This window comes from Coccinella septempunctata, chromosome 8, assembly GCF_907165205.1.
Source record: "Coccinella septempunctata chromosome 8, icCocSept1.1, whole genome shotgun sequence".
In the NCBI taxonomy this organism is placed as follows: domain Eukaryota; kingdom Metazoa; phylum Arthropoda; class Insecta; order Coleoptera; family Coccinellidae; genus Coccinella; species Coccinella septempunctata.
Genome location: NC_058196.1, coordinates 17674581 through 17701191, shown reverse-complemented (window position 1 = coordinate 17701191; position 26611 = coordinate 17674581). Strand labels below are relative to the sequence as shown.

Below are 26611 nucleotides of genomic sequence, written 5' to 3'. Positions count from 1 at the left end.
AAATCACTATCTCAAAGAGGGTTCTTAGCAAACGCACCTTTTTTGTAATGAAAATTTTAAACGTTAAAAAAATAAATTAGAAATATTTTCTAATTCAATCCAAAAAAAATACTATATACAAAAAAACCTTAACTAAATTACTTTATAATACATAATTAATGTCCCGCACACTCAGTGCCTTTCAATTCAAATCTTTGTCTGAATTATTATCTTGCTTGAATGTTGCTCAGTGTTCTTGTGCTGGAAGGAACATTATATTCAATTTTTAAATTGAGCTGTCGAAACATCACAGATGGTAATATCATAGATTAATAAAACAATAAATCTATGGGTAGTATTCACAGAATTTGACAGTGCATTCGAATTACCGTTGCTTGGTGACAAAAATTCATATCCTTCATCCTTCGATTAGTTTCAATTTACATTCCACAGGTGAGGGTAATACCACAAAGTCGCGAGTTCGAATCCCAACAAAGTTTCATTGAAAAATTTTTTTTTGTGATAAATTCATATTACAATCTATAATGTTTCAACAGCTCCATTTAAAAATTTTGGGCCTCAAAGCCCAACCAGATTTTTTTTGATTATATGTTAGAGGTTCCTACGAGATATTTGGACGGATGCACTGATGCAGTAAAGAAACGGTTTGATATTTTTAGATTCTGTTTCCATATTCGTGTTAGGTGTAAAAGGAAGTACAATCGGGAAAAGTTTCAACAATTTCGGGTGAAATTTTTTTTTTGCTGTAGACATGTAAAAAAAAGTTGTGTTCGATTTATAAAACAATTTCTTCACAGAAATTGTTCTAAAATTGTGTTCATTCAGAAGATGAAATTCAATTTGGCATCTGAAAAAAAAATCATGAACATTTAAGGTTTTCCACCATGTTGAAATTTTTTTTTCAGAGTTCTTCATCTTTTCTGAATTGACCACTCAAAAATACTCTGATGTGACCAGAAACCATTACTTTGAGGTTTATACATAACTGACCATACTCATTAGAATTTTGCTCAAATTCGACGTTTAACACCATATATGTTTGTCCAGTTTATGATGAAACACCCTGTATGTTATTGTTGTCACTTTTAACATTCAAATGGCTTTTCATATTGTTTTATCATTGGTCATGAATCCAATTTGTGCATAAAAATATTTCTGCAGATGAAAAATAATGGATGATATTGGATTAATCTTAAGTCTCTTTGATCAGGATATAAAATGTTCAGGAAGAATTTTCAAAATATACAACATGATAAACGATTGATAAATGGCATAATCAGCATGTAGGAAAAAATTACGGAAAGTTGAAATTTCCAGGAAATTCGAATAGGTAACAATATTAGGGTTTCGAAGAATAAATTTAATTCTGTAGGCTCTTTTATACTCATTGAATGGTTCCTTATAATTCAACACGAGTTAAAATTGAATCAGGAATTTTTTTATATATTGAAAAATATCCCGCCGGGTCGACCAGTAACAAATTTTCATTGATATATCCGTGAACGATAACAAATTGTCATTGATATAATAATATGGATTGCTATGTGGTATTCAGTGAGATAATTTCATACCCTAGACATAAATGAAATACACGTTATAAATCATATACAAGTTTCACTGTCAACAAATTTCACTGCCTAAAAAATATTCATGCCAAAAATTAAATGATCTCATTGGTTTTGAAAATAGAGATGTGAAATTTTTAAGATTAAAATTTGAAAAACGTGAATTATTATTAATTATTTACCTCATTAGCGCAGTTCTTCAATATAATCAAACAATACTAATAAGAGTAATAAGCAATACCTTGCACTCAATGTTTAATATAAGACATGGTATATATGCTTTTATATATTTCGGCATATCTTTTCACAAAAATAGTTTGTGTGAAAAGGAAAAAATTGTAAAAAATAGTCTCAAAGGATATTTCGACATTTTCATTCCTTCCTGAATTTTTAATTCTTACTTGCGTACGAATAGAAACATGTAAGAACGAATCTACTTCTACTCCAATTGTAAATCAGTTTTTCGATATCGCTCCGATGCTGAATTTATCAGAAAACATTCTGTATATTTCCAACGTTTATCTTAGAAACCAGATGGCACTACAATCGACTCACCTTTGTTTTGATCCTAGCGGTATCCCACTTCGGTCTCACGTGTTGAATAAGTTGGAAAATGCAATCTTCCAATGCATTTTCAACAACGTTGATTTTAAAATGCGGTGCCAGCTCCATTTCCACGAGTAAACAAATCCTTTCGGTAACCTGTATGCACACGGTTGATCGATAACGTTCTGCGCCCTCTTTATGAAGCAACTCGAAGGAATTGATTGTTTAAATTAAATAATTTCAATCTATCTATCTATAGCGTAATCATCATAATGTGCGATAGGGACTCGTCAATCATAGGCGTAGAACTAACAGTTTGCGGTCTCGACCGTCGACTTTATGTTATCAGAATGAATCTACAATCTACTTCATTGTCCGACTACGTTCACCCTTCTAAGAGGCAGGGACGTACCTGCGAGATTGTCAGAAACTTGAAAAATGGGATGGGATGGGATGCCCACAGATAGTTTGGCATTTCATGTTATCGCATCCTCTTTCTGAAGTGGAAAAACTAGAAAAAGACACTATGTTATAAAATATTTTCAGTATTCGAAAAATTCTTATCAACTTCTAATCCCTAAAAAAACATTCTACTCATGATATTTTAAACTACTACCTGTTGAATTTAAATTTTATTGAATTTTAGATCAAAGTTATCTTTTTGGATGGTAAAAAAATGAGAGACAGAAGATTGTTTTTTTTTGAAAGAGTTTTGTAAAATATCAGACAGCTTCTTAATTTCATAAAGTTTTATTATTGATAGAAAGAAGCAAAACATATAGATTACAAAACATTTGGTGGGTTGGTCAATTTAGCACACGATTCCAGGTCATTCGTTTACGAAAGAGAGGAAAATTGGCCGAGAGAGATTGTTCTTGAGACTTCAACTCAAGAGGAGATAGAAATTGAAACAACAGAACGAACCACTTTATCTATCAATTCCTGAGATGCATATTTACCAGATAAAAAATAAAATAGCTACTTCGCATATTGGCATATATTTTACGTTTTTTGAATAATAGTCGACATAAAAATGAGCGATTACTTTAAGGACAATTGTCGGTTCAAGAGGTTAAAACAAGAGGAAAAAATTTGGCTTAAAAACATACAAAAGATATTTTTCAGGAGGAATTGAAGTGCTTGGAAAATGGAATGCCGAACCCGAAGCAAAGAAAAATATACCAGTTGACTCCGTATATAGAAGAAGGAATACTTCGAGTAGAAGGAAGGGCAGATAATTCACCTGAAATAAGTATAGACACAAAAAGACCTATAAGGCCTGCCGCAGACATGCAATTTTTAGTTTTGCAACTGTTTAGTTGCAGAAGTGCAATGCATTTATATGGGACCGCGCAGACATGCAACTGAAAAGTTGCAGCGATTGCCTTTGTGTGCGCCCTCGAACCGCTTGCAATCAAACTGTTGCGCAACTGAAAAGTTGCATGTCTGCGGCAGGCCTAATTCTACATAGTGGACATAGATTGATATATTATTTACTGGTAGAACATTATCACAGACTATTTGGACGTAAAGGGAAGGAACTCAAATAATTTTGAACGAATTGAGGGCTGAAGCAGAGGTATTGGATTATTGGAGGAAGAAATTAATAGCAAGAGTGATTTAAAATTGCTTGATATGCAAGATTAGGAAGAGCAAACCTAGAGTTTCAATGATGGGGCAGCTTTCTGATTTTAGGATAGTCAAACCTTTACGTCCATTCACTTACGGTGGAATGGATTATTTTGGACCTATAGAGGTTGTGTTGGGAAGAAAGAGATTCAAAAGATATGGAATCCTTTTCACGTGTCTATCCATAATATCAGTAGCAGTACATATACAGGGTGTGGCGTAATGAATGGATAATATGGTGCCTGCGGGTAGAGGACCTTATGGCGATTCAGAAAAATATATTTTATGTTTAGTAAAAGTCCCTTGGTTTTCGAGATATTGGAGATTTCCGAAAATTCAAGAAAATCACACCCTCCGCCACTACGTTTTTCAGGAAAGACTTCAAATGAAGGAATTTTTTCAAACTGTTTTTTGGATACGTACTTCTGAAAGAGAGGATTGTTGAAGAGGAAGTTCTCTTTACGTTTTTACTTGAAGAAGAGCATATTGTTAATAGTCGTCCACCTACTTATGTCTCCTCAAATTCTTGTGATTCGAAAGTTTATCCCCAAATGTTTTAGGAACCTCTAGTTCAAGCCTCTATAGTTGTGCCCGCTTATAATTTAAAAATTTTAGATATGCGAAAGCAATGGAGGTATTCTCAGTAGTTAGCCGAGAATTTCTGGCAGAGATGTATTCGGGAATACCTTCCAACTTTCACGAAAAGAACCAAATTTCACAAAGAAGAAAGAAATCTTCAAGTATCGTAATGGACAATACGCTACCACGAAACAATTGGCCATTAGGTAGAATTGTTTCTGTCTTTCCCGGGAAGGATGGAAAGGTGAGAGTGGTGGAAGTGAAAACTGGCGTATAAGGCAGATGCATTGGCGGACTCGATCGAACGAGAATCGAGAATAAATTACAGGATAGAAGAAATGGATGAATTACCAGCGGTTGCTGAAATAGAGAAAACAACATCGCCAAATGAAATCAGGGAAATAATTAGAAGTTTGAAGAAGAGGAAAGCTCCTGGAAGCGATAAAATAACGAATGTTATGTTAAAGAAATTACCTAGAAAATGTATAGCTGCTCTAACAAATATCGCGAATGGAATTATGAGGACAGAACACTACCCAGAAAAATGGAAAACAGCGGAAGTCAAGGTGTTCAATAAACGATTCAAAGAGAAGAAGTTTTCACAAAACTACAGACCGATAAGTCTCCTGCCGGCGTAAGGAAAAGTAGTAGAAAGAATTATAGCCACAGGGCTAGATAAGGAAACCGAAAATCTGAAACTAATACCACCAGAACAGTTCGGATTCAGAAGAGAGCATTCAACAGAGCTACAATTAAAGGCTCACAGAATACATTACAGAGGGATTCCAAAATAAACGAGCTGCAGGTCTTGTTTTACTAGACGTCGCCAGAGCATTCGACAGAGTATGGCATGAAGGATTAATATATAAGATGAGATGTGCTAGATATTCGATCGAAATATGCAAGTTGATCAGGAATTATCTCAAAAATAGAAGATTTTACGTGAAAGTGCTCCATACCAAGAGATGTAGGGGGTGGAGTACCCCAAGGGTCAGTACTTGGGCCACTTCTGTACAACATATACATTCATGATATTCCGAAGAATCCAAGAACCATGCTAACGTTATATGCTGACGACACAGGCATAGCAACACGACAACGCAACCCAGAAGTAATAGAACGAGTTCTACAAGAAACGATTGACGAAACAAATTACTAGTGCATAAAGTGGAAAATCAAGCTCAATGGACAAAAGAGCCAAGCAATATTACTTCAGAAGAGAAGACTGCGACCCACGCTTGACAAAGGACTTACTTGGAAAAGTCATATCAAACAAATAATCGACAAAACGAAAGCAGCGATGAATAGACTCTACCCTCTGATAGGAAGAAGAAGCCACATGTCCAAAGAGACAAAATTGAAGATAATTAAAGCCGTTGCTAGGCCTCAACTGACTTATGGATCAGTTTACTGGGGTTTCGCGGCAACGAGCCATATCACAAGAATTCAGGCCACTGAAAACAAGCTGCTACGATGTGCAATAGATGCACCTTAGTTTGTCAGGAATAGACAGATTTATAGGGACCTAAAATGGGAAACCATAACGGAATTCATGATCAGAAAAGCAGAGAAATTATTCGAAACAGCGAAAAACCACCCGAATGAAGAACTCAGGAGACTAGGGGACTACGAGCCATAGGAAGACAAAAGGAGAATGCGAATTTACCGAAGGAGATCAAGAGATCAATTAAGAAGAGATTTAAATAAGAACAGGAACTTATTGAAAAATCCAATAAAGTGTTATCCAATATTCCAATAGAGGATAAACACATAAACCCAGCACGATAGTGTTCGAGAAGAAAACCGACTAATAGATGAACGGTTTATAGGCAAATGCCCGGAACCAATTCAAGAAGCAGTTAAGGGTTTTTAGTGGGTCTCGAGCTCAGGAGAGTGAGAATCCCCACACTTGTTTCCCCTCAGGAGAGGGTGGTTCGTCAGATTTGCACATTTTCCCCCTGCTACACCAAAAAAAAAAAATACTTTTAATAAAGTATATAATAAACCTTCCTTCTATTTCCTTCTATTGTATAAAGATTTTGATTTAATCATAATCTTGTTCTGGATAAAACTGAATTCATATTTGCTCGTTACAGTGACGAATGTAGGTACTTGTATTTTAATTTGATAGGGTTGAAAAACCCCCTTTTTTGATAATTCATGTTGTAATATGCTCAGAACATCTACGTTAAATGATCTAGAGGACGAGACGCGTAATATTATTCAAAAATTAAACGAACTTACCTTAAAGGTAGACTTTCGATGGTTGCGGCCGCGACAGACTGCGGCTGCGACTTGCGACCAATGCGACCTGTCGCATCCGTACCCCCCTTTCCAGGAGCGCGACATATGCGGCCGCTTCCCACATGATTCGATACCAAATCATCATCAGTTTGCGTACTTTCGGGGTATACACAGTATCAAGACTGAATTCTATGCTGATATTAGTTATTACTGGATGAGATGATAATGTCCTGTCTCACTTATTTGTGACAAAGAAAAAAAAAGCAATTAAGAAACTCTATAAATCACGTACACGTGAAGGTTCGTTCAACATTCTTGTTGAAAGGCATTAAAAAAACGAGGGAAAATTTCGAAAGTATTGCAGACTGAATTATGACCAATTTAATTTTATTCTTAATTTGGTTAGTGTTCACTTACAGCCCTACACTTCACGAAAAGCCATAACTGCAGAAGAAAAACTCTTTATTGCATTGAGTTTTCTAATTTAGCCTATAAAGCAACTTTTCAGTAACTTTGAAGGTAATTTTGAAAATACTGACTGCAAATACAAATCCCTATTATCTTCTTGATGGAAATAAAAACGACTGTAATAATTATAGGGGAATATAGCAGTTATGAGCACGATTAGTAGAATATATGGAAGGATACTGAAAAATAGAATCGAAAGAGAATACAGTGATTTAGAAGCCGAAGAACAGGCAGGTTTCAGAGCCGGAAAATCCACTACAGATCACCTCTTCTGTTTAACTCAGATCATAGAAAAGAAAGTGGCAGTAAACCAAGAGCTACACATTTTATATGTAGACTTGAAAAAAGCCTACGATAGCATCCCCCAAGAAATGCTATGGAAAGCTTTACATGAAACTAACATCAATTCTAATATCATATTAGCCGTTAAAAATTTTTATCGATGCTCTTACTCTAAGGTAAAAATAAAAGGATCAACTTCTAAAGGCTTCCTTACAACTAAAGGCCTGAAACAAGGAAGCTGCCTTTCACCCACCCTATTCAAAATATATTTAGAGCAAGCGTTAAAAATCTGGAAACGAATAGGCAGAAACCAAAGATTATAGATCTAGATCTAGATTAAAGATCTATAATCTTTGGCAGAAACATGGGTATTCCTTTAGCAATAAATAACAACTTGTTCACACTCTGCTTTGCTGACGACCAGATAGTCGTAGCGCAAAATTATGATGACTTCGAGTGGGTACATGGCTCGCAAATTAATCGAAAAATATAAGAAATGGGGTTTGGATTGGAAGTCAACATAGAGAAAACAAGATACATGAACATCGGAGGTACCCGGCAAGATCTGATATTGAATAATGGACTACATCAGATAAAATACTGCGACAATTATAAGTATTTAGGTTTAGAAATCTCAGATGATGGTAGATTAGACCAAGCTGTCAGGAAGAGGAATCCATACAGCACATGTATATCCATTGAATGTCCATTGGACGAACAAAATGGACATGACGGACATCCATTGTACGTCCAGTTATGTACAATGTTCGGTCCAGAAAACGTCCGACCCTCACTGGATTTAACATCCTATGGACGTACATACAGGATGTACATTGGACGTACATACAGGATGTACATTGGACGTACATACAGGATATATATTGGACGTACATACAAGATATACAATGGACGTACATACAGGATGTCCAGTAGACGTACATATAGGATGTACATTGGACGTACATACAGGATGTACAATGGACGTACATACAGGATGTACAATGAACGAACATACAGGTACGTCCATTGTACATCCGAACCTCACTGGATTTAACATCCTATGGACATACCTGTATGTTCGTCCATTGTACATCCTGTATGTACGTCCATAGGATGTTGAATCCAGTGAGGTTCGGACATTTTCTGGACCATTCAATATACATAAGTGGACGTTATTTGGGAGTCTCAAATGCCCATTTTATTGGGGTTAGCATTTTTTAAGTTTGATTCGAAAAGGGTATTTTAAAATCCCACCTATCAATACATATATTTATTGATAATTATAAGGAAATTGGGATTATTGAAAAATGAAATGCCTGGAAATGTTCCACATCTTTATGTGAAAAATCAAAATAAAATAAATAACAAGTATAATTTGAACATTGGACTACTGTCCCTAAGCAAAAAAAAACTAAACTGTAAAAAACTGAATATCAAAGAAGCAGATATATAGGTATATATACACTGAACAGGAAACACTTATGATATATGTTCTATCGTTGGCTCCTCGAACCCATTTAGAAATAGCCTCTTCTATCTCCTTCCTGACCCTTTTACTGGAGTGTATGGCCGTTTCTGTAAATTTATTTCATTGAAATTTTGCTGTTGTCATATCATAGTACATCACCATACTATAATTATAATAGAATGGTGATAATATCTTTTGAAAATTGAATTTCTGGATGTTTTCTCGTAATTCCGTTTCATATTGTTGCCCCCCTACCAAATAATAGATATTCATGGTTGTGAAAAGACAAAAATATATTTTTTACGATAGTATGAATATAATTATAACTAATGAAATCATCAAATTAACATGAAACAGAGATGAACATTCGTGGTTCGTATAAGCATTCAACATTCAATTCCTTCAACATTTCTACCCATTAGATTATATATCTTTCTCTCTACACGTAAATTTGCCACTTCCCTCAAGAATAAAAACTTTGACTCACCTCGTTTCTATCAAATATATGCACCACACACTGGAACTAGAACTATACTACTCGAATGTAGTTCAACAAGCTAAAGCCAAAATATTCACAAATTTACAAAATATGTCGAGTCCACTTCAAAATCCACTGATTACAGATTATAATGAGTTTCTCTTAGATATTCTGTTCTGATTCAATATTTCGCTGTGTGTTACTGAAATGAAACTCAAAAAATAAATGTTTCGGTCAAAGATTATAGAGTTCTCTATAATCTTTGGTTTCGGTCTTTGGGACGAAAGTTCGAGAGTAAAAAAAGGAATAATTATGAGAGGGCGGAACATCTGGGTTTCAACACAGTCAGTATGTACCTACTCTCAATAAGAGCCGAGACCGACATGGCAGCAATACAAGGTTATATCTTTGCATACACATTCCTGTTATTTCCAACATCCCTTATTCAAAGTACAATGGACATCCATAAAACGTCCATTTTTGAAAGTACAGTTAATGTCCAGAAATCTACATCGTACGAATGTTGTGAAATGAATAATTATAGATACTAGAAAATGATACATCCATTTGTTGTACAGAAAAGTACAATTTCTGGAAGTACATATTTATATCCAGATCCGAACATCCAAAAGATGTACATTCATGGATAATTCACGTTGATCCAAAATTGTATTACGTTGAATGGACGTACACTAACGTACAATTTCTGATAGTACAATTAAGATCCAAATTTGTATATCCATAGGATGTCCAATAAGGGACGTATATGGATGTTTGTCCAACATCCCTTATTTAAAGTACAATGGACATCCATAAAACGTCCATTTTTGAACGTACAGTAAATGTCCAGAAATGTACATCCTACGAATGTTGAGAAATGAATAATTATAGATAGTAGAAAATGATACATCCAGTTGTCGTACAGAAAAGTACAATTTCTGGATGTACATATTTGTATCCAGATCCGAACATCCAAAAGATGTACATTCATGGATAATTCACGTTGATCCGAAATTGTACGTTGAATGGACGTACACTAACGTACAATTTCTGATTGTACAATTAAGATCCAGATTTGTATATGGATGTTGGTCCAACATCCCTTATTTAAAGTACAATGGACATCCATAAAACGTCCATTTATGAACGTACAGTAAATGTCCAGAAATGTACATCCATTGGACTTCCATATAAGGTCCGTGGACGTTTGTACTTCATTTGGATATAAAATGGACGTCCATTGGACGTCATGTGCTGTATGGCACTGGGAAGAAGAGCTATCACGCGACTGAACAGCATAATATGGGACCGACACATATCAAAGTCGAACAAGCACAGGATATACAATACAATAATAAAAAGTATTGCAGGAAGATCCAGAATGGAGAGATTTACGAGCAAGAGAATTAGGGAAATTATGGGGGTTACTCATACAATAACACAAGACATCAAGATCAATCAACTCAGATTGTATGGACATGTGCGAAGAATGGAGGACCAACGCCTGCCAAAACAGATCCTTGATTGGGAGTTGACAGAGAGATGAGGGAGCGAGAATTAGATGAAGATCTTTGGATGGATAGGGAAGCTTGGTTAGTAGGCATCGGAAGACGTCGGAGGACGTTCTGACACCGATTTATATATATATATATATATATGGAAATCGCTACAATTTTGGAGCGACAAAACACTTTCTGGTGACTGCATTGGTGTAGAAAAAAATCGTATGGTTTGATATATCTGTTTGGGTTCCTAGCTACATATTCAATTAGTTTTTCATCATTCTCACTGGAAAACGGAGACATTTTGATTGAAAGTTGACCTCAAGTGCGCACGAGTTCACTGCGACCAACGCGACCAGACTGCTCCTAGAGTAGGGTCGTACGGTCGCATTGGTCGTCTGAGTCGCATTTGTCTACCATAGTGAAGTTTGATCTTAATTATACGAAGCGTCTCGTCCGAAAAGATCATTCCCTCCCTGCCTAACCCAAATTATCAATTGATCAATTAATATGAAATTACAACATGAATGTTCAAGCTTTGAAGATAATGGTTTGGAGACTTGGCTTCCCCAGAGGTGTGAGGTTCAGAGACAAAGAAGGTGAGGTTACGCCATAGAGTGGGGAATCAACCACAGAAATGCAAGTTTTTATTTTTCTCAGCTTGAATATGTGATCACTTCGTACAGAATTGGGTATACTAGGTTAAATGATCTAGAGGACGAGACACGTAATATAATTGATATATTATAGAGGGTGATTCATAACCTATAAGTATGTTCTTTGTCAGGAGTGCTATCGTTTAACATTATAAAAAATAGGCTCATTCCAGGTGTCCGGCTCTAAAAAATTTAATTACTAGGTTTCGAGTCGAAACTTCACCCTGTATAGCAATATTTTGAAATTTCATTCAAATTTGGAAAGAGCAAAAAAAAAAGTCAGATTTTGTATTTGCTGTTTCACTTGTTAGCTTGAGTGAGATCTAGACGTTTCGAAAATAAGGCACGAAATTTTGTAAACTAAATTGTTTTCCTCAAATGGTACTTTTCTGGCTCAAATCATCAACTATTTTTTACTTTCAAACACCCTTATATATACCTATATGCGTAAATTTATCATTACATTGCGCCATATATTTATTAAGAAAATGAAAAAAGGGGGAAGTTGTTTTATTTTAAACAGAAATAATGTTGCAACAAATCTACCTACGAATATTAATGGAAACAACAATTCCTCCGGAATTGTTCCGAAAATGTGGGTTAGTCATGAACTAACATAGAAAGTCCCAGAAAGTCGAAACATCCAAAAGTGCAACTGTAGACCGGTTTCGGGATCATTTTCCCTCGTCAGTACACTATAGCACTGAATCCCTCGAACGGAGGATGGTAGTCTTAAGCGATCTCGAATTTTGAGGTTGTACATCTAAAAAAAATTTTAACTAGAACAAGAATATTAATAATCTCTCAACTTTGCTCATGTATTCTAGATGATAAAAGATAAATAGACCAGTGTAAACGTATTATTAAATGAATAAAATAATGAACAGGATCACGCCTAAAACAGTGAGGCAATGATACAATAATAAAAATTAATTCAGATGCCTACCACCCTGTCTGATATGAATATCAACAAGTGTTGCGATCTGAATTGAACTAGCCAATTTGCCATCAGCCATCGTCAGGGCAATTAAGTGGAGAACGTTCCACCGAAGAAAAACAGATGATGACCATGGTATCGATCTCATTTGACTTCGTCAGAGCAACATAGCATCTTCTCCGATGGAATCCAAACGTTTTTCCATCGGAGAAGCTATGTTGCTCTGACGAGGTCGAATGAAAACTGGGATCCAGTAATTAAGAAAATAAGAAGGATTGGATGATTTCGTAAAATGAATCTGGAAAAGTACTATTTGGGGAAAGCAATTTATTTGGTTTTCAATTATCTGCCACCTCTTTAATGAAACATCTAGATTCAACTTTGTATGCGGAAAAACCAAATATTCAGTTCTACTAATTTTTTCTGGTCTTTGTAAATAAAATTTTAAAATATTGACATATACGGTATTATTTCGACCATAGACATAACCCCAGGTTTAGTCATTTTGTTTCACTTTGCAGATTTCATAATCTCATTTTGTTTTAAATTTTTCAGAAAGAACTTAATCGAACAAATCCCATGATTAATTAAGACATTCGAGCTGCGGGTGACAAATAAGTAACTTATCTAAAATCATAACAGAAGCAATTCCAATATTAGAAAAAAGAAAAGTTACAAGTTTTTTCTGGTTTTGTTCTCATTCTTGACCAACTTCTTTGTCATTCAAGTAGTTCTGTAACGAAGCCATCAATGTAAGAACACTGAAAAAAACCAAATTATGACAAAAAATACAAAAATATAAATATTGAAAGTCACAAGAATTAAAAAACACACCTTTTTATCATAAGTGTTATGGCTTTCGTTTCTGTATTGGTCCATTCTTCTCACGATAATTTTCAGACGCCCACTACTTCAAATATCTCATCACAGATTATAGAAATTGCAAGATCTCAGACCAAGAATTTTTAGGACTCTTTGCTTTCAATGTCGAATTAAATCGTATGATTGGTGGACATAGAGGAGGAATCATAATAAAGTTTTAAATTTTAATGCCGTTTGGCGATGTTCATCATTAAGAGACTCATTTTCATTTAACATTTATTTACAATTTCTATACTAAAGGATTCTATATCACATATATCAAATATATCAATTATAGATATTTGGAATGCACGTTAGAATATTGTCGACAGACTTTAGCGTTTTTTATATGTTTTTTGAAATTTCTGGATAATATTGTACATACATACAAAATATAACTAAAGGTGAGTAAAGTTCATATTGAAAAGGTAAAACAAATGAATTTTGCTCAGAAAAGCATACCAATATTATCCAGACTAATTTCTAACGAAATTGAAAGGAAACAATATGTGCTATATTAAAATACTGAGGATAATCGAGGGAAATAAAGTTCATCAATACAAGATAATATATTTTCAAAAAACAATTACGTAAATGGAAACATGAAATAAAATATCGTCTAGAATATATCACAATCGAATCATTTCAAATAATAAAAATTAATTTTTTGTTATTGAATCGATAATATAATTAGTTTTATTATAAAATACTCAATATGGAATATACAATTATTAAATGACTCATAAAATTCTATAAAATCAAAATTAAAACATAACAGAATAAATTATTTTCAATGAAATGATTTTTATAATTTTTTGGAATTGCTCACGTTAGAGTATGTTGTATTGAAATTATAAAATGTCAATATGATTTGTGCTAATTCAGTACCTATGTATTGAAAATTGTCAATTTCTCGACAAAAAAATCATTTTTATGGATAAGATTCAATTCAATTCTGCTAGTACAAAATGAATAAATACTATCAAGTGTTCAGTGTGGTTCATACTCCTTTATCACCTACACATATATAGGAAAATATAATCTATCATAATTCAATACTATACAAATCAAAATCTTCGGATAGATTGGGTTATCTCACATCGAATATATCATAACCGATACAAACTACATACAAAACGGTATCTTTCTAAATATGTATATGATTTTTTTGTGGTGAATCTAATCTCAACCTGCTTGCTTGAGAGTTGCGAAACAATTCTGGCAAACCCTCACGGGCTTCAAGATACGCAGTCTAGATATTTCACTTTCGAATCGACTGCATTTGGAACAGAAAACTTGCCCACAATTTCTACAATGATGTTTTCTCTCATAAATCGTGAATCTAATACTGCAGCTTGCACAGTAGTCCGCCCCTTCATCTTTCAACCAATGATCGGCTGCTCCTCTTCCAGGCTGTTCAGTGACACTCCATGAGAATACACGCCCTCTGGTATCTCCCACGTATACTGTTCTATGATCTCTATCAGAAAAAATTATGTGTTAATGAAAATTTCGAATTAAAATCAGCTGTTGTCGAATTCTCTTTGTCTTTTTTTACGAATGGTCACCGTTCACCAAAATACAGTAATGTCTCCGTATTGTTGGATGGGGAAGATGAAAACGTGATTTAATCATTCACGTTACTAGCACGGAGTTTGTAATTAAGATGTCTGAGATTTGAGTTTTTTCTCCTTTAGAAGGGGGTCAGGAAATACTCAAGATTTGCTTTAAATTCGCAGCATTGTTTATATACGTGAAATCGGCACAGCACTTTTCAATTTCCCAAGAAATTTTTTTTCTGAATTGTGCCTTTAAGTATTCATTGGGTTTATACTCAAGGATTGTGCTAAGTTTGATCTGCTTTAATTGCGCCTTTCAAATTATTTCTTAATTCCATATGGTTCCCAAGATTTCTCACAAAATTTTTAACCAGCACCATTCGAAAGTTCGATTTTTTACGGAAGTCTCTCTAATTTAATGAAAATAAATATGCCAAAAATTGGGCTACACGTGTGCTAAATTGTGCGGCTGTTATTTCCAAGAAAATCCTACCAAATTGATTACACTAAAAACGAGTTACTTATCATAATCCTCCTATGTTCCTTTAAAAGACCCATGTATCATCATGAGATATTATGATACAATAATACTAGGAATCATACAATGAGTAGCAGAAAAAAGTAATTTTAGTTACATATTAATAGCAATTATAAGGATAAATTCAGATGCATACCACCCTTAATTATTATTGTATTCATTGCCTCACCGTTTAGGCGTGATCATTCTTATTATTATTAATGACAATATTTATGTAATTATTGTACTGAATGTCGAAACTTCAACATGGTCCGCTTCATCAATAGTCAATAAAGCTTTTTTAAAAATCAAAGTTCATTAATCATTAAGTGGGTAAATGGCCTAGTCGGTAGGATGCCTAAAACAGTTTTTTTATAAACATCGCAAAAGAAATTGTGTTCGTTTCAACGATTAGTTGGATATTCTCAAATTTTCGTCAAACCCAAAATCGACCAAGTTCAACAAAGAGCCATTAGCTTTACGGAGGAGAAATTATAGTTCGTTACGGAGATTCTGGAATGAAACTGCCAGCTATAATAATCGCTGTATGCCCTGAAGCCGAAGAATAAGGCGAAAGAAGATATATTTATGAAGCCAATAGCGTAAGTTTTACATCCTTTTTCCACAATCCAATCAGTTTATGGTTTTATATATATACGTATGCTCATTTGATTTTTTTTCTCTCCTCATTTGAATACTTTTGCTCATCAAAATTCTAGCCTCCTCGGTTCAAATGACCACTGGTGCTTAGTGAGAGAAAGTACTCATAAACATGGAAGAAAATGTAATGTAACAATGTAAAAATATTTTTTGAACTATCTTTCGAACAATATGAATTTTTAAGTAAAGATTTTCTGAAATATTGTTCAATCGCTCTCCTGGATACAGGATATAAAGCTTTATCAGGTCGAATATTATCGATAAATCTATGGGAATTTCATACCATACCCTCTTATCGAAGACAAAATTCGTGTTGACCCGTGTTATCAATTAAGCATTTACTATTTCAATAGGGCCGAGAAGCGATAATAGAGGCATTGGCGGACGCAATAGTGAGAGAATCGATGTTGAAGGTAGAATTATTGAAGACGACAATGAAGATCTGGATCTGGAACAACAGGTAGAAGATAATGAAGAAGATATGAAAACACCACCTGGCGTGGTAGAAATCCAAAATCTAGCCTCCTATGGAAATCAGAGTGATAATTGAAACTTTGAAAACAAAGTGGTAACAAAATAACGAACGTCATGCTGAAAAATGCCAAGAAAAGAAATCACAGCATTAAAGAACATAGCCAACGGAATCATGAGAACAGAACATTACCCCAGAAGATAGAAAATTGATGAAGTCATCGTGTTCAACAAAACTGGAAATGAGTGAACATTCCCACAAAACTACAGACCGATAAGTCTACTATCTGCTGTAGGTAAAGTAAATGAAAGAGTAATAACCAAGAGGCTGACATAAGAAACTGAATACCTACATCTTTTACCTACAGAGCAATTTGGGTTCAGGACAGAACAACAATTATTGGTTTGATGAGATTATACGATTTTCACAAAATCGTGTGAAAATCGTATAATTTAAGAACAATTATTGAGGCTAGCAGAATACAAAACTGAAGGATTATTATTGTTCAAACCTAAGTTATGAGGTTTCAAAAAAAACGACGAAGTGCTTCGAGAAAAGGTATGTAGTGACCGCGAGCTTCGCTAGGTTCGACTTGGCGGATGCAACATGCACCCAGATTTTGCAAAAAAGTTACCCCAAAAGGGGATTTCAGTTTTCTCTCACTATTGGTGGTATTCCGCTTTCATCTGTAAGCCAATCTGTAACTTTTCAAGTTACAGGAAAATTGCAATTCTGGATGTTTTTATTGATCTGTAGCTTACAGGAATCCGTAACTTTTTACGATGAGTAGTTCAAAAATAACACTGTAAATAAGATAGTTACAGGAACAAGTCCAGAATTGCATTATTTACAAATCTGTGAATCGGACACTGACAGATCGATCGTACGCTACATATTCGTTACTTACAGATGAAAAGCAGAATACAACCATATAATACATATATACTCCATTCAATTTTATATTGGCACTCGGTTGGCCATGAAATAATTACCTCATGTTTTTGTAAATAGAACAGAGTTAGGTTGGCACTCATGAAATGTCGTTAATGTCAAAACGCCGTTGCCACAACTAGTATCGATTATATTACAGAAATGCCGAAAGTGATTGAAAAAGAGAGAAGACGGGGTTTCAGGAAATGCCATTTAGAATTCAGGCCCGCTCAATCAGATAGAAGATAACCCTGATATTCTAATATCTACAATATACGAGATGGTAGTGAACATATTCAATGTCAGTGAATTTATATAATGTTTCATCTGAATCTAAACGCCATATATTTTCCAATACAGCATCCGAATGGTAATTGTAATAAGGAACCTTTTCCGAACTTAGAAGTTCGTGTTTTAGTGCCAATTCTTGGTGAAGAATCTTGGCAACAGCATCATGTGTATTTTTGTACTCCGTGCCCGCGAATTTCTGACATCCCCCAGTGATGTGCTGAATAGTTTCATGTGTCGCACAGCCATAACGACAGCTATCGTCCGCCACTGAGGCATACTTGGCGATATATTTCATGTATTTCCTTGTCAGAATCACCTGATCCTGGATGGCGAGCATGAAGCCCTCTGTCTCAGGAAACAACCAGTCAACCAGTAGTTCGACGCAGATATGTAGACGTAATCATGGTTGAAATCATTCTGGTGCTTTCCATGCAAAGGTTTGCCAATCAGTTTCTGCCTTTCACTTTCTGCAGAGTGTTCGACGGTTTCCAAGTGGTCCTGTTGTAGCTTTAACGGTGTAGAACTATCAGCAACACAAACTACTCGATGTAGTTCTGACGAAGCAGCCTTGCTCAGGAAATATTTTCGAAATCCTTCAATTTCCTGGGACATACGGTTGGACAAATCAACATTTCCTTTACCCCCAAGATGTCGTGGCAGCTCTGTCCGTTCTTTTGAGCTTTTAGGGTGATGTTTATTGTGTTTAGTCAGCATCGTCCTTATTTTTCTCTGTAAGGCTGCTAAATCGGCGGTGGTCCAAGAGATGATACCGAATGAGTAGCTCAGCGCCGAGCAAGCGTAGGTATTAATCGCTTTTATCAGGTTCTTGCTGTTAAGACCACTTTTCATTATCCTTCTCTGCGGGTGAACTCCTCCGTTAATTTATTCTTCATCTGGCTCTGATTGATTTTTCTTGCCTGTTTTATGCCTAGATACTTGTATGTGTCTCCTTCCTTTAATGCTTCAATTTCTGCACCTTCCTTGATTTTGAACGTACCATCTTCTATTTTTCCTCTCGATATGTTCAGCAGTCGACATTATTCTAGTCCAAACTTCATTTTGATGTCTTCCGAGAATCCTTCCACCATTTTCAGCATCTGTTGCATTTGTTTTTTGGTAGATGCGATGAATTTCAAATCGTCCATGTAAAGGAGATGATTCAGTTTCATCATAGTTATACTGCCGCTCTTGATGGAAAATCCGTAGTCCGTAGAATTCAATCTACGAGACAAGGGATTCAGGGCCATGAAGAACCACAGAGGGCTCAGCGAATCTCCTTGGAAAATTCCGCGTTTTATTGTAATAGGTCCTGTTGTAATGGAGCCATCTGCTGCTTTCATTTGAAGACTAGTACGCCAGGTTGACATGGCGTTTTTCAGGAACTTAACAATATTGGGATCCACCTTGTAAATCGTCAAGAGTCATTCGTGAGGTATAGAATCGAATGCTTTTTTGTAGTCTATGTAAGCAGCGTAAAGATTCCTTCGCTTGGAGAACGCTTGATTGCAGATAACTGAATCTATTATTACTTGTTCTTTGCACCCTCGGCTGTCTTTAGTACATCCTTTCTGTTGCATGGCGATGATGTTATTCGCAATGGTTGTGAATTCGGTTTGAAATGCAAGATGTGATTAATTTGTACATCGTTGGAATACATGTGATTGGTCGGTACTTGGATGGGTCTTCTATATTCCTTTGGTCTTTAGGTAACAGGTATGTTGTGCCATGTGTAAGGAATACTGGCATTCTTTCAGGATTTTCAATGACATCATTTATTGAGGAGGTCAATTTGTCATGCATGATCCAGAGTTTCTTGATCCAGATGTTCTGTAATCCATCAGGCCCAGGGGTTGTCCAGTTGTGTAGTCCTCTGATAGCTGATTTTACTTCTTCAATTGTGATCATGTCATGCTGCATCGGCCCATATTTTATAGCTTCAGATTTTTCATCTTCAATCCATCCGGTATCTCCATTGAACTGGAGTTTCGTTGATAATACAAGTAGTTCGGTCCAGAATTGTTCAATGGCTTCCTTTGGTGGTAACTTTCCATTTTCTCCATCAGACGGTGTGAGTGACCGGTAGAAAGTTTCTTCCGACTTTTCGAATGAATTATTGTCTCTTTTCCGTCTATAATTGCTTTTATATCTCCTCAGGCGTTCGGCATACAGACTTAACTTTTGCTTCAGAGTGTCGAGGCTGTGGTGAGATGTAGCATTCCCCGTCTCTCGTCCTGTGTGTGTCCTGTTTCTATCCATGATTTCTTTGGCAGCTTTCACAACCTTTCTTCCGCGATTCCCGTTCAAGTACTCCGTCAATCCTCCAATATCTCTTCTTAGCCTTTCTGTTTTGTGTTGAAGACGTTTCTGCCATGGTGGCGCATGTAATTTATGTAATTATGGACCATCGTTGTTCGTTCGGCGAATTTTTGCCCCTAAGGTTTTCGTTGTTGTTAGAGCTGCATAGTAAAAAACTAGATGCAGATATTCCAATGAACAACGACTTAATTATATTATTATTATTGTGTCTATGTTCTATAATATATCTATTATACCCATATAATTACCGCAGTTGACTTTGTCCACAAAAATAAAGAGAAATTTACTACAAACGAAAACTTCCATGACTAAGGAACTAGGAGCAGAAAGGAATTCGTCCTGCCATAGAAAAGGGAACAAGAGGGAACAAATTTCATATACCTTAAACTGTATAACCGACTACCAGCGGACATAAAGTCGTCAAATGCTACGCACTTCAAGAGGAAAGTTAAAGAGTTACTGCTCCAAAGAACTTTATACAGGGTGTTTTCAAAGGTGAGGCTTTTCTTTTACAGAAGATAGAACTCATCAAAATAAGTTGTTTCACAAAAAATTGTTTTTGCACTGCTGAATTTTAAATTGTTACTGTTCTATTCGTGTTCTTTCTTGTAAATCCTTTGTAATTTGTCGGTATGATGGTGTTCTATTGTGTATCTATTTTCAATTTTTATATTTTTTTTTACATCCTATGTAAGTTATTGATGGGCTTATAAATGAAATGAAATTAAATATGCATAGAACGCGTTTTATGCTATGAAAAAAGTGAAGCCAAATCGTTTTCTTCAAAGGAATTACACATATGCGCGAATTGGAAAGACAAGAATGACAAAGAAGATATTGGTTTGTAACCAAATATTTCTGTACCCAATATTATGATCTGTGAAATGATAAGTCGCCGTCACCGTTGACAAACTAAGTGGCGCCAACTGATGAGAATAAAAACGGTAGCCCTTATTCCGACTTACCTAGCCAAGTATTGAATATTGGCGTCAGAGTTGCAGAAAAAGTTCGAAAGATCACGTTATGATAAGAACGTTTCCATAAGAACATAATCTAACTTTTAAACTTTAACAAAATCATTTGAAAACATGGTTTCGATCGAATTTTATCGAGTGAAGAGACAGAGTAGTGCTACTCAAGACGGAAACAGACTGCTATTACGTCACGTGTTATCATGGGGAGTCACGTCAGGTCATGAAAGTATAGTTCAAAGTTGGTCCATGTATTTTAATGGGTCAACAGTCTAGAGCCATACTGATGACACCAGTGCACTTTTACGCACGATATCATTCCAACCGATGCCTCACATGAGCTCACGTGACGTGGCGTGCAGCAATTTTGAACATAGTACTCAATAGTCGAAAATACGAGGACTGAAAATTGTAGAAGATTCGCATTAGCTCTCATTGTGTTTATCTAGATTAGTACAAGAAAATTTAAAACCTGTGTACATCAAAAACAGATGGCACAGAAGCTTGTTTCTGAAGTGGGCTATCTATTACCTGTTCAATTGATATGAAACAGCACAAGTGAGCACAAATCTTGCTCACATATAAAACAATTTTCGACGAAGAAAAATTGAAGTGCAGGATTTTCGTGAAAATTTCAATAGCACAAGCTAGCACGCACCTAATTTTTTGCATTTGTTTTCATTAAGAAAAAGTCAATGTGCTGGGCTACCTCGTTCTGGAATTTCGAGATTTCTCTGATAATTCTTCTAATTTTCATGAGAATATTTACTGCAGATTTCAGGACTTATGTACCTAAAATTTTTCCCCTTCATTTAGAAAAGAAGAAAAAAAAAGTGTTTTTTTCGATTTTCCGGGTAATTACAGGAACTTTTGCAGAAATTCAAACCACACAACTCAATGCATGAGTTGCACAATTTAAGTATTATAATAGTTGAAATCCAAATTTTCGAAAACTGCTGGGCCCATTTTGAGAAATATTTTGAGGACCGTATGGAATAAAGAAAAATTCGAATGGAATATGGTAGCACACATACACACACACATAATACATAGTCACAAATTTTGCCCTCTTAGGTGTTTCTATTTTAACTCATATTTTCTCGATGTGTACATTACATCAATGAGGTTCTTTGGCAATGAAATAAAAATTGGGCTCCTATATTGAAGGTTTAAACATGAATATTTTGTCGATACTTGTTTGGGTCGATATAATCCTGTTTTACAGTTCTTCATTCGCTAATTCTCGCAAATCTGTTGTACGAAATGCATCTTGAAATTGGTATAAAAGGGTCCATGTTTGCAAAATATGTATTTTTCCTAGTTTTGTGCTCTTTGGTGCCGATTGGCGAACCGTTCACTCGATGACCTTGAATTCAGAGTTATCGACTCCAAGTGTATTCGGGCATTCAGAATCGATAAAAGTACATAAATAATGAAGGAGAACTTTGGACTCACTTTGAGACTGCCAAAGCAGTTATTGATGCTGGTTCAGTATTGTCCTTTCTATCATAAGCTGTATGCATCGTTAATTTGCTTCTGAAAACTAGTTGTCGTTGCCACTTGTGTCCTGTAATATTCGAAAATATATTCCATAACAATTGCATTCAAGTACAAGACGTACTCACCAGGTCTTAAGATATTCAAGGGACTTATGGCTTTTTTCTTCGTTTCTGGTATAATAACGAAGGAATCTGTCAAGCTTGTATCTGACTTACTTGTCCTTATTCCAGATCCTTCATCAACTTCCAAGCTGTTGTTGTCGGTACTGCTTCCACCTGCAATAATAATAATAAGGAATGCAAGAATAAAACCTGCAAAACCAAGCCTCAAGGTTGTTTATAATAATAAACATCTGGAATCGTGCTCGGAGAAAAATTAAAAACTTCCACCTACCCTGAAGTTTTCAGAATTTTGTTTCGCACACGTTCCAAGGGAAACATTATATTCAATTTCATTGAGTTTTCCGGGTTTTCGACAGAATCTAGAATATTTTCGAGCTTTCGCCATTTGCGGTTATACCAGAAGTATTATAAATTATCAGATTTTTGGATTCCCCATCGAATTTTGATATTCGGAAGATTTCCAGAGCTAGGTTATCACAAAAATGATTATAGAGACTTGCCCTCGTTAGACGGGTGAAATTTTCAGGAACTATTATTTAAGTCATGTTGTAGTTTTTTATTGTCATATATACTCTTTTGAGTTGAAGTTCATTTTTCTTGCCACATAAAAAATTACCTTCACTCTTTCGCAATCCTCCGTGTATTCTCGATCGCCGCCTCCGTGCAGGAACAGGAGGCGAGAGGGGCGTTGCCTCTTCAGTGTCACTACAAGTGTCTTTCTCGTTTTGCTGTTCATTCCGCCATTCTTTGGTAGTCTTCTCTTCGTTCACTATTTTTGGTATTTTCCTAGAATTGTTGTCCTCTGATAGGCTACTCTCAGATCCTGATTTCAAAAGACTGCAGCAAGAACTTTCGTTCGAAACATTTATCTGCTTAACTAATTTGTGGTTAATTGGCTTAGGTTTGTTATCTAGAGATCTCATTTCTTTTAGTGACTCCTTGAAGATTTGATTCATGTCGTCGTTTGGCACTTGCACATAATCGATGCACCACATCTTGAAAAAGAATGAGAAAATAATTATATCATCAGTTTTTCAACCATTCTATACTATACATTGCAGAATGGCCCACGAGTAAATGTACAGGGTGTCCGCCAAAAAAAATACCCTAATTACCCTATCCCTAACATGCTAATCTGTAGGAAATACCGAAAAAATTTTCAAGTAAAATTTTTTCTGCCTAAATCAGTCTTCAATAATTCACTAATACAATACGACTAACGTCCAGTGTCATAATCAAATTTTAAGTCACTTTAAGCTTAAAGGTTGCTTTAGTGTCATTTTTAGTAGGTTTAAAGGAAGCTTCAAAATTAAAGCGACATTAGGTTTGATTATGAAATCGGTTTCAATTTTAAGAATTGAAATATGTAAAATAGCATCGAATGCTATTGTACTGAGGTTTCGTGACATAAAGCCCATTGGTTTTCAGTTTAACATTTAAGTTATTATCATATGTTTAGGAGATTAATGCTCTTCAAATGGAGCTTAAGTTTTTTTAAATCAATTCATATACAGAAGTTGGATATACATCCAATAGGAATGTGGATAGTCAATTGTCCTGTGAAAACCAGAATATGACCTCACCAGGAAATGAAATATTAGACATTAGATAAGTGTATTTTTTGAAGTGAAGGGAAGTGCAATCGAGTGTTCGCTTGTTGGAATCAACTTACACCTCATGTTGTTGGAGCTCCGACGGTTAATGTTTTCAAGAATCGGTTCGACATCTGGAGGACAAGTGTTATTTAGGATATTTCAGCACATGTTGGGGATTTTTCTGTTTTTTCTTTTTTTTTCCTTGTCATTGGATGAATATTGCCTATTTTTATTATGTTTTTTTTCAAGAGTTTTATAGTATTTTATACTCAACTCTGTATCTTTTATAATAATAATAATAATAATAATATTTCCGCTACTATACAATAATTGGTTTCATGGAAAAAATTTTATGAAATAGAAAATATAGTTTCTATAATGTTGCAATTTCTTCCCAACCTCAATACTTTTGCAAAAAAGAACAATAAAAACTATGAACATTAAAAGAGGTCAAAATACATTCTCTAGCTGATTTTGTTAAATATTGCCACCGTTGATGAATCATCCCGGAGGATGCAAGTGCAGATTCAATAGAAGGTTCGTCTCGAATTTTGTCATCAGGCGTTTAGATTTTTAGATTCGCTAATAGGAATGCCTTGAGTTACAGTAGAAACAAATAAATGTGCATTTTCAATTCATCAACTGCTTAACAGAATCCTTTTCGGCTATTAAAAATATGTGAAATTCATACAAAAATGCATTGCATCAATAGTTTGAATACACGGCTCTACGAAAATTTTTCGTTCTTTGTCCTAACGTTTACACTAGGATTTTCCGGTTAATTATGCACAAAAACGAAAAGAAAATACCATTTTTTCGTATAAAGTTTGCTTATGTGATAGTTAAAGTACTCATTCTTCATTTTTTCTTATAATTTTTAATAATTCAAAAACCGCGCGATGAGAGAGGGGTGTTTACCCTTACAAAGTGCCGCTAGTTGGCACTCGAGTCATAAACAACGATAAGGTGTTGTTTACAAGCCCAGACAAACTTCAAATGTCGTCAAGAAAGTGTAAATACGATGCTGGTGCATTTTGTTTTATATGTGGTCAATTTATTACAATTCGTGACGTGAAATACGAATTAAAGACATCTCACGTTCTCTCTGAAGCCTATGAAGCATATTTTGACTTTCCTGTTTAGAATCAAGACAAGCCATGAGCTCCACATGTTGCTTGTGGTTATTGTAAATGATATCGTTGAATCAGTCTCCTAAACACAGAAGCAAAATTTTTCATGCCATATTTTTTTTTCGTGTAATCATCTAAACTATCGAAATTTTATCCTTTGCAGTCAAAGTCAAATTTGGTGTTGACTCGTGTTATATTACCTACTAATTCTTTAAATTTTTTTTAATTGCCGAAAATTTGCGCCCCTTACGCTTTGCCTATACTTTTCTTTTTTTCTATTAGCTTTTACATTTTTAGCCGATGGGCAGTGGTTGCACTTAAGTTTAGCCGGCTAAAGATAGAAGAAACTAACATTAGCAAATACCCGAATCTAAACCTAAGTTTAGCCGGCTAATCTTAAGTTTACGTTCACACCTATCTTTAGCCGTAACATACACACTGATTAGATTTTGTTTTTCCAATTTTGCGAATAAGGGATAAGTTTCGTTTTTCCCACTGTAGGTATTTAGAAATCGACAGCTCATTGTCAATTCATATTTGAAAATGATTTGAATATGTTCCTGCGATTTGCGAATGTGCTGTATTTATAACCGATTATTGGTCTATGAAAATGTATTAGTTTCGAGACAGAGTGTAGAACGTTCATTTTTAACATGTTCAGTTGTTGGGATTTGAGGCAAAACCAACAGTAGGGACGGATACAGCTAACAGTTTCATGGCAACTTCGGCAATATTTAATCAACGGAACAGAAATACATGAATCTATTCGAGTCTGTTCTTCAAATATTCTTGAGTATGAGTATAGTGAAAACTCCACTTCCGTTAACAAAATATATTGGATATTTCTCCAATAAACTGTGTTTTATTGAAATCACATTGAATTACTCTCCTCGTGAATAAAATTTGTCAACAGAAGAACGAAGAACAGTAGGTATTCCTTCGAATCCTTCTATAGTGTTGAAATAGCTGCAGATTTATTTTTACAACGAAAATTGAAGTATAAATCACAAATATTCGTTGTTAGAATACCATGTGAGGCGATTCCTAAAAATTTAGAGACCGCTCAGCTAGTCGTCTGAAAATTTAGGTTGAAAGGACATTATTCGTGTCGAACTCAGGAGATCACGATCATTCACGAGTGGTTACGATCTGCTTGCCCCGAATGCAGCGACGCCTAACGATCAATATTAGAATAATTTTTCGTGCCTAGTGTACCATCCTAACAGATGGCGCCAGATACAAGAGTGGCTTTTCTATTATATATTTTCAAGTTAATCTATGGTAGTCATGAACTCCTAGGGAAGATTATGTAATTCAGTTTCTTCATTAGTTT

The 26611-nt window shown here is 35.2% G+C and overlaps 2 protein-coding genes across 4 annotated transcripts in view; both read right to left on the bottom strand.

The window, feature by feature from the left end:
- The window catches only part of LOC123319128 (ethanolamine kinase 1), a 29698-nt gene extending 27242 nt beyond the window's left edge, over positions 1-2456 (bottom strand). Inside the window, exon 1 of one of the 2 annotated variants that reach the window (XM_044905980.1) lies at positions 2121-2456. In XM_044905980.1, the coding sequence (XP_044761915.1) occupies positions 2121-2237 (117 nt within the window). In that variant the 5' untranslated portion in view covers positions 2238-2456. The remainder of the gene's footprint in view (positions 1-2120) is intronic. The other variant, XM_044905979.1, reaches the window with a different exon arrangement.
- An 11937-nt stretch (positions 2457-14393) lies between these two features.
- Positions 14394-26611, bottom strand: part of LOC123319538 (WD repeat and FYVE domain-containing protein 3) — a 71854-nt gene continuing 59636 nt past the window's right edge. For both annotated transcript variants that reach the window (XM_044906576.1, XM_044906575.1), the window contains exons 32-35: positions 23170-23548; positions 22557-22706; positions 22387-22498; positions 14394-14695 (exon numbers count right to left, since the gene is read on the bottom strand). In XM_044906576.1, coding sequence (XP_044762511.1) covers positions 14401-14695; positions 22387-22498; positions 22557-22706; positions 23170-23548 — 936 coding nt within the window. In that variant the 3' untranslated portion in view covers positions 14394-14400. The remainder of the gene's footprint in view (positions 14696-22386; positions 22499-22556; positions 22707-23169; positions 23549-26611) is intronic.